Genomic DNA, 9,977 nt, shown 5'->3' with positions numbered 1-9,977 from the left:
CTGCATCCAGATTCCTGACCCACAAAACTGTCAGGTCATAAATGTGTATTGTTTTAAGGCACTGAATATTGGGTAAACTCTTGATTACACAGCAATAGATAACTAATAAAGCAAATGAAGTCAGTTCTCTGAATCTTAGTTTCCAAATCTGTAAACTGGGTTCAAAAACGCCATTCTTGTAGAGTGGTTATAAGCATGAACGAGATAATGTTCATTAAAGTTCTCCAAACATATTAGAGTCTCCAAATAAGCTAATTTGTTCCTTTGGCCTCCATCCCCTAAAGCTTAGTTGAGATTCAATGCATTGAAGGCATGAATGTTCTGATTAGGGGAGAAGGAAAGAATTCTGAATCAGAGCACTCTGAGAAACAGAAACAGTTTCGCTCTTGTTGCTCCACAACACAGAGAGAACGTAGGACAGTAGAAGGATTCAGCCGATCAGGAGAGAGAAGCCAGGAAGGATGCGGAAGGAAAGGCTGACAAGAGGCCAACAACAAGCTGTACTGATAGCAAAAGATTCTCTAGGAATGACCTAAAACTAGGAATACAGAGGGATTCTCTTCCTCTTCCACTTTCCTCCTGTTCCACAAACTTCCCAGCCGCTAGAATTATGCGATACTCTATACATAGTATGGGTTCAAAATACTTCTGTGATTGGTTTGACACAATCGTTAATTACAATATTGTTGTCCTGTGACAAGTGCTCTGAGTTTTAAATAGCCAACTTACTATCAAAAGTGTTTTTAAATAAAAACTTTAGTTTTATAGCTCTTTCCAAAGTTAGGGGCTGGAATTAATGAGGAAAGATCCTTGGAAAATATTGAAGTGGAAATACAAAGTGGAAATAGACAAAATCAAGTAACTAGAGTGTGAACTTCCATGTGAGGAAAGCCAAAGCTAAAGTTGAATACAGGAAATCTGAAGGAAAGGGGTAGGGGTCGATGAACAAAGAGAATGTCATGGGGGAAAAATAACAGAGGTTGAGGAGAAGGGGAGAAGAGAGAAAATCAGCAGAGTAGGCAGTTCTCAGAATGAAAATCAGATGGTCCTTCCTGTTTCGGAACAAAGATCATAGAACTTACTCTCTCAGGAATAACAGGAAAATGGGTAAGATCAGAGAGAAATGTAGGATGTAGATATTTAAACTTCACTCACTACCATATGTAGGATGTGGATGGTGGTGTGATTGGCCAGCCATAGAGGTGGGAGGGGATTGGTCCCTATATCATTTTCCAACCACTGTTGTCCTGTTCAGTACAAGAGAAAATTGAGCTTTGTTTATAGCCAGGCTCTTGGTTATTATAAAATGTAATAACTTTTTAGCAGACTTCAGTTCCCCCAGGAGTTCTGCCATGAGGGCTGAGGTGGGCACCAAGTCTAAACCTATTTCTTTTGAGAGTTTGAAAGCTCTCATCTTCATGCTTCAGTTATTCCCTGAAACTTACTTTCTCATACTTTTATCCTTATCTTACAAAATGGAAAGAAATAAATTTGGACCTAATCCACCAGTTCTCTTGCTTACTCTTACTAGAGTCTTCTCTAACTGTTTTGATAAATTCAAAATGATGCAGAAGTAAGATCTTCCTTATAGCCTAAATGCTAGTCACATTTATAATGTTATGATTCCAGTGATATATAGGAAATGTCACTTTCCTTAAAATATAAAATCTTGATTTAAGCAGGCTGGTTAAAAATCTTTTGTTTACTCTGGAAAGGAGGCAAATCAATTTGTTCACCTGAACAAAAGCAAAAGAGTTAGCTTTAAGAAGAAAGGGCCTCCTCCAAAAGGGATCATAATATTCATTAATGATGCTTATGTGCATCCCTCCCCCCAGCGGGTTTTTCCATTCAAATCTTCCATTTCTATATTAAACAGCATCACTTGTGGCTGTGAACAAAGTTGAGGGCCTGACAGATCACTAATATAGAGCAGGGGTTGGCAAACTACAGCCCGCTGGATTTAACCACACAGAAGTCATTGGTGACCTTGGCTAAAGTGTAGAAATGGACAGAACCAAGCATTGGGGGGAAGGAGCTTTCACAGGAGCTTGGAAGAGAAAGATAGTGCTGGGTCATATAGTTTTTCCAAGTCTCATTTTTCTCAACTGAAAATGAGGATGACAGTTAATCTCATCCCTCTGTTGATAATGAGGTAACCAATGTAAATGTGATTAGCAGAACCTTAGTAAGATACTTAATATATTTTCCCTTCAATTATTCCCTCTCTACCATTACCTCTTGCCTTTCTTTCTGGAATTCGATCAAATATACAAGTATGTTACAACATTTAGGGTTTTCATTTATGTGTCTTAATCTCTTTTGTTTTTTTTAATTCTTTATCAGTCTATAGTTAATGTTAATGTTTTTTTCAATCTGCCTTCCAGTTTAGTAATTCCTTCTTCAGTTGACCCAAATCTGCTGTTTAAATTTTTCAATATTTTTTTTAATTCAATGATAATATTTTTAATTTCTTGACATTCCATTTGGTTCTTTTTCAAGGACATGTGCTTTTAAAAAATATTTTGTTTATTCTTTTGAGTTTAGGTATTATTCCTCCTTTTACCTCTGAATTATTTTTAAATACACTTTTTAAAAGTAGATTCTTCAGCAGGATTGGTTATCTCAAGTTCTGTGGTTGTAATTTCTTCTGTGTTTTGTCTCTTGACTCTTCCTCAAAGTGAATCATTTCTTCATGTGGTTTGTAAATTTTTTTACTGTGATATCATCTTCAGCAGGATTCCCCCACTCTGGTAAGTGTCACAGCCACCTTAAATTGTGGAAGTGTTGCAACAGAACAGTTTTACGTTGTTTCTATTAAAGTAATCAAGGAGTTTCATCCATTCTTGATCAATTTTATGTTAATTTCACAGCTTGGAGAAATCCTGCACAAAGTGAGTAGTATAAATTTAGACTCCACACCCAGGTGTAATGTTGGCTTAAGGCTTTAATTTTCATGCAAGAATGTTCTTTCATCTAGCCCCTAATAAAGACAAGGCAAGCTTCCTGTGCATAACTGTGGTGGTGGACAGAGTGTTTCTAGTTCCTCTCTTACCAAAGGAGCAACACTTCCATTGTCCTGGATTTATGCAGTGGTGTCAGGTCCAGCATCTCCTAGCTGCACTGTGTGGGCCTAAGGCCATACATTCTCTTATTATATGGTCATTAAAATCTCAGGTCCTATTTTGGTTAGTTATTGCTGTGTTATAAACTATTCTGAAACTTCTGGCTTAAAACAAAAACAACCAATTATTATCTCTCATGAGCTGTAGGTTCACGGAACTCAGCTGGGCAATTTTTCTACTCCATGTGGGTATCAGCTGGGCTGCAGTCATCTAGGGAATTTACTGCAGATAAAATATTCAAGATCACTCATTCATATGGCTGGAAGTTGATACTAGCTGTTGGCTGGGGGCTCAGCTGGGGCTTTTGAGTAGGATGTGTTGGTGTTGGCCATATGACCACTCACTGAGGCTTGCTTGAGCTTCATACAGCAAGGCAGCTAGATTCCAAGAGGGACCATTCTAAGAGGAGACGGTAGAAGCTGTAAATCTCTTAAGTCACAACCTTGAATATCACACAGCATCGTTTGTGTCTCATTTTATTGGTCAAAGCAAGTAACGGGTCAGCCTAGCTACAAATGGAATTTCTACTTTTTGATGGAAAGGGTAGCAAAGAATTTCTGGCTGTCTTTAATACACCTTTGACCCTATTCCACTAGGGCCTATATCTAGTCCATTTCCCTCAAACCCCTCTGATCTTCCAGTCATAAGATTCCACTATGCATTGGGCAACTTAAGGTTAATCTTGTCTTTCCTTTTGAATTCAACTGAGTGCTTTTTTTTCCCCCCGTTTTAATGTAGTCTTCATTTCTGAGTTTTTAGTTTGAGGGAAGTCTTGTCAGCTATCCTGCCAGAACTCCATATTTCTTTGTGTACTCCAATGTTTAGGAAACTAAGATATGTTTGTTAAACAAAGCCAGCTTGCAGTTATTATTTTTCATAAAGCAGCAAGATTTTTCTGCTATGCCAATGAGGAATTTCTGCCTCAGAGAAGAAAGATATCACATTTGTATATGTGCCCTATGGCACCACAAGCGCACAATTTGCCTGATCGCTCTCTTTTCTCTCTAGGAAACATTGCTCCTAAATTGTTCATTGTCTGCTAAGCAATATTCAACAATGGTGCTGCAATTTGTCTCTCGCTATTAGAATTAATTATTAGAATTAGGTCAAAAAGAAGCTTATTTGAGCCCAGTGCTCATGCAGAATCGGGAATCACCAGAAAAAATCAACATGGTTTGAGTTCTGCCTTATATCTGCTAAGCGATAAAGCAATGAAATGGAACAGAGAATTCATTTTGTTTCTGTTCCCATCCAGTCTCTCATGTTCCTTTTAACTGCTAAGACTTCTAAAAAGATGCATTTAGATATGAAGTATTGTTTTGGCCCTGCTGACGGAAGGAATCTACCCTCCGTTTAATTCCAAAGTTGTATCTATGTCCATTTAGTGTGGTTCATTTCCTTTCTAAATGAAATGAAATTTGCATTTATATAGCCCCTCACATACCACATGGGATACTAAAAATCCCTACATGGCAGAAACTGTTCACAAGCTTAGAACTGAAACTCCTGTAGCAGACAGATCCATCTTCAAAGTCTCAGACCACCTAATGCTACCTGTTCCGAGAGCTCAGTGGGTTAGGAATAGAAGTCAGGGAAATAAAGTTTTATATGCTTTTTTTTCCAGCTGTATTAAAATATAATTGACATATAACATAGGTAAGTTTAAGGTGTACAATACACGTATATATTGCAAATTACCACAATAAGGTTAGTTAACACTTCCATCACATAATTACCATCTTTTTCATGGTGAGAACATTTAAGATCTACTCTCTTAGCAACTTTCAAGTATATAATACATTACTGTTAACTGTACCCACCATGCTGTACATTCGCTCCCCAAAACTCGTAACTGCAAGTTGTTCCATATGTATGTGGAATCTTAAAAAACCAAAATCACAGAAACAGATAGTAGAGTGGTGCTTGCCAGGGGCTAGACATGGGGGTGAGGAAAATCAGGAGATGTTGGCCAAAGGGTACACATTTCCAATTATAAGATGAATATTTTCCAGAAATCTAATGTATAATATGGTGACTATAGTTAACAATACTGTACTGTATACTTGAAAGTTGCTGAGAGTAGATCTCAAATGTTCTCAACACACACACACACACATACACATACACACACACACACACACACAGAGATAATTATGTGAGGTGATGAATATGTTGAATGACCTTATTGTGATCATTATTTCTCGATATATACATGTATCAAATTATCATAGTATACAACTTGAAATTGCATATCCTATTTGTCAATTATATCTCAATAAAGCTGGGGAAGAAACTTAAAGAAACATTACTTCACCTGTTTGTCCTTCCATTCCTTTGACAAGAGGAGAAAATTAAGAATTTTTTTATCTACGAACAGAACTCAAAATGCTGACACAGCCAACTTAGTCAATAGAAAATAAAACCTACCATTCATTTGGTTTGTTCGTTAGCATGATGGCCAAAATGATTAGGTTGGCTGCATTACAGCCAGTGTGGGCTAGCCATACTTAGCTGTAAACTTTTGCTAGCTTCCCTATATGTTCTTGGGGAATATTAGCAATGGAACACTCTCTGTCTTCATTTTGGCTTTTGTGTGATAAATGAAAATAATTAATCCTGCATTCCAAAGAAAAGAAAAATGTCAAAATTACTGCTTGAAAAGCAATTAGATGACCAACTTTATTAAAGATATAGATCATCAATAAAGGTGAGATTCAGGGAGAATGTGTGAGGAGAATTTCTTTGAACAGAGCTGGATTGTGAGCTTCCATCATCCCAGAGACTGTGAGGGATGCCTGTCCTTCATTTGTAGTCGAGAGAGGTTTGACATGTTCCCTAGCATCAAAGGGACACATTGGCCAGATCTCTGACTCCCACCTGTAAAACCTGAAAGCAGAGATGGGTTCTGAAGGTGGGAGCAAAGGACAGGCAGTTGGGTTGAGACAGGTCTACTGAAGCAGGAAATAGATGAGTATTTCCCATGAACCAGCTGGGAGGCCTGGTGTCATTTTAAAGCCTACCTGAGATATCAGTGTGGAGGGGAGCTGGTACCTCATTGGGCAAGTCCATGTAAAGTGGACCACTGAAGGGTCAGTAGCTGAGAGGGAGCAGCCAACCAGAGACATGCCCACCACACTTTGCAGGAAGTACCATCAAATATCCCCAGTGAGAGCCCCTGAAAAACGAAGGCCCAGAACTGACATAGGCAGCTTATAACAGTGCTGGATAAGTAACACCGCTCCTGCTCTCGTATCTCTGGACACTCCTCCATGCTTTAGACGCTGGTCTTGCCAGAACTGTGATTAGGAGATGGGGAACAAGAGAGGGATTCCTTCCTGGAGAAGGCCCTCAGATCGGGGAGAAGAGAGTTTTTAACTTTAAGTTAGAACTGTTGAAGGCCATGACATTCTAAATTCTGAATTAGAACTATACTTTTAAAATTTTTAAAGATGATTGAGCTTTTCTTTCCCTAAGAGTGGTCAGAAAAGTCCCAAGACTGTTTTGAGTTTTTGTCCAGGATCAGAGGTGGCATTTCCCCCCACTGAATAAGAAGCAACTTGGGGGACAAAAATCACCATGCTTTCTGGTTATGTCCTACATGTCTGGTTTGTTCATGCACTGTTTCCATCTAGAAAACATAACTTCTGTAGGGCCTTTTTAAAGTAAAGGAGGCTTAGAGAGCATCCAGTTTTCTTTTTACACGTGAGAATTCTAAAACCCAGAGTCTTGGTTCCAATGCCAAGCATCCTCAGCTTTAGGTCACCTTGGCCGAGTACCTTTGTCTCGTGAGTTTTGGTATCACAGAAGCATGGCCAAAATGCTTTAAAAAGGCAGAAGTGATGATAAGAATATCTGTTTCCCTAGGTGTTGACCTCAAATGATATGATGTGGAGGGGGGAGCTTTAATAACAGTGAAAAGATACCCGAGTATGTATTTCATTATTACTGTTGGTGACAGACTCAGGATTAGAATCAAGGTGTCCCAACTTAATCTGGTGCCCTTTCATTTTACCACACCATCTCTGTTTTGCATAGTATGATATATACCAACGAGGAGATAAAGGCATCTGAAGAATGGCTACCTCGATGTAGCCATTTCATTTAATTGACAGGTTGTTGGATTGACCTGGCTGATCTGGAAAAATGGTCATTTCATTAAGTTTCTGTATGTATTCTGAAGTGGTCCCATAGCTTTAACATAGTGCTTTGTCTTCAGTTACCTTTAAATAAAGCAAACACTAAAGCTTACCTCAATTACCAAAATACATAGCTAGTGTAGATCTCAGGCGCTGAAGCACACCTTTCTGACCCCAGCACATAATTCATCACATAAAATCTGATGTTAGGACTTTACTTATATGGATAGTTTGACATGAAAGGAGGGGGAACATGTTTTTTAAATTCAGTTATTTGAATTTCCTAATTTTTTATTCTAAATCGTGTATGTATATATACACACAGATATGTGATATAGATAATATATATGCATATGTAAATTAAATACCCATGCATAAATAAATTCTAGCACCATTCTACCTCTGAATTCTGTCACCATTCAGCAACCACTTCTCCCGCCCGCCAATCTACTTCCTAACTACCTCTAGAGAAATTTCTAATTCACCTAAGAAGTAGTGTTTTAAAACATGAATATTTGGAAATAACTCAGAAGGTCTACATAACACATCTTTAAACCTGCCCATTTCTTGGGATGAAAAACAAAGAAACTATTCAAATAGAGCACCAGTTAACCAGGATTCAAGGACTTTTCAAACAACAAAATTATGAACTCCAATTTGTTTAAAAAAAAAATAGCAATGTATTTGTGGAGCAAAAGTCAAATGAGTTGGTAAGAATATATAAAGGGAAGAGAAAACATTTCTCTAGCAACATTTCATCTTTTGTTAGAATCTGGTACGGTGGAACAGTCATTATGGCCAAAAATTGCCAGTAATGTCACAAGAGTCACAGTCTATTTCTAAATTGCTCCTAGCATTACTTCTACTAGGCTGTGGAAGAAAATAGCTATTTTCAGTAGATAGTGTAAAAAAAAATCTAAATTAAAATGCATACATCTGGAAGAGTCACTGTAATAACAATTAAAAAGAGATGATATGTGTCCGTTTAAGCCCATTTTTTAGCAAACTTTGTGTTCTCTTATGGAAGAGGTTCAGAGGCTTTTCCTTTTAATTATGCTCTGGAGACCAAAAAGAAGCCACCAGGTTTCCCTTTCACATGATATCAGAATAAATCAACAAGATGATTTTACGCAGGGAAGACATACGGGACAGGAAGAATTCAACATGTTTCTAAGAGAAAATTGTTATCATCAAAGAAAGAAGGAAAAAGGAAACAAGATCTACAAAATGAAACAAGTGTAGAGGTAGAAAAAAGAATTAGGTTTTTTAAAAAACAAAACTCTGTAGCTTCCTAACCCAGAAAACTCTAAGGCTGACAGGCCATGTAGTTTGGCCAGAGAACTAGATTTGTTAGTCATTTTTTAATATGTCCAGGTGCAGAAAGTATTTCTCTGACTTCTAAGGTAATGGGAAAAAAACTTGCAACCAGTTGTGTGTGTGTGTGTGTCTGTGTGTGTGTGTGTGTGTGTGTGTGTGTGTGTGTGTGTGTGTGTAGAAGCAGATATACAGATGGAGATGGAGATAGAAATTTTTTTTCACTATAATGCCAATTAGTTTAAATGCCATGAAGTTAGGAATTGTATCTTGGGCATCTTTAAAAAAAATGTGAAAGAGATTTATTGGGCAGACTTTTGTGAGTTATACAGGGGCAGACTAGGCAGAGTCTAACACCTGTGAAGTGGGGAGGGAAGGACAGGACTGGGTAGAAACAGTCTCAGACAACAGCACAGTCCTAAGACAATTCTGGGAAGGCAAATGGGGAGTCCTTGAGCCAACATCACCCATCAGGGGAGTTGGCCATCATATTCATTCACTGTAGCCCCGTCATAACTCATTTACCGATAGAAACAGCATGGGGGAAGAATGACCTCAGCAGAAACACAGTGCTGGGTCCCATGGACAGCAGCTAGGATTCACAGTCAACTCCACTTCCCACAGGAGCAAATTTGAGTGATGCATTTCCATTGCCACCACAGCACCTTTTTAAGGCTTCAGGGTTTTGTGTTTGATGAACACGAAGACCATAAATGTTTTCATGCCACCAAATTTTACCTACATATTTGATAGCTGTCATGAATCATATCATGAAATTAATGAATACGTGGCTTAAAACTCAATACAGCATGTCCTTTTTGTTCCCAATCTCCATATCAGATAGGTTCTGGGCCCCGGGGTCCACCTTTTTCTTTGGTAACAGAATTAACATCATCTGGAAATTTTGTCAGTAGTTCTTTCTCGAAATGGGTACCTTCTGGTGCTTCAAAACGGCCTTCTGGTAACTTTGGCTTCTTAAGGGATTGTTTGATAGGTTCAGACTTTCCTCCTCGAGAAGAACTTACTTTCCTCAAAGAATAACACAGAAGGGATGATCCTTTAAAATCATGAACAAGATAAATATGCCTACTATCACCACTTCTACTTAACATGGTACTGGACATTTGCCACTCTCCACGCTGTGGCCAGAACACGACTGAGAAACTGGGATAGCTGGTATAAGGTCATCGTGCTGACTCCTCTTGGGCATCTTTATTTCTCCCCACAGTACACTCCTCCTCAGCCCGAACCTAACACAGCTCTTCACCAATAGACATTCAATAAGTACTTGAAGGCTAAATTTCATCTTGGACTATCTTGAACTACTGCCAGAGAACTACTTGTCTGAAAAGGACCTTGGCACACTGCTCAAGAGAGATACTCAGAGCAGCACAGATGCGACATC

General features: G+C 38.5%; 1 protein-coding gene across 1 annotated transcript; it reads right to left on the bottom strand.

Annotated features, from left to right (window-relative positions):
• Positions 1-9,408: 9,408 nt before the first annotated feature.
• LOC109455010 (succinate dehydrogenase assembly factor 4, mitochondrial) lies at positions 9,409-9,760 on the bottom strand. Its single transcript, XM_019746254.1, has 2 exons — positions 9,697-9,760; positions 9,409-9,629 (listed from the first exon to the last, which is right to left on the bottom strand). Exons 1-2 carry the CDS (start codon positions 9,758-9,760, stop codon positions 9,409-9,411), a joined length of 285 nt encoding a protein of 94 aa, XP_019601813.1.
• Between the last annotated feature and the right edge of the window lie 217 nt (positions 9,761-9,977).

Source organism: Rhinolophus sinicus, chromosome X, assembly GCF_036562045.2.
Source record: "Rhinolophus sinicus isolate RSC01 chromosome X, ASM3656204v1, whole genome shotgun sequence".
Lineage (NCBI taxonomy): Eukaryota > Metazoa > Chordata > Mammalia > Chiroptera > Rhinolophidae > Rhinolophus > Rhinolophus sinicus.
Note: the sequence above shows the minus strand (reverse complement) of the source record. Positions and strands in the feature narration are given on the sequence as shown.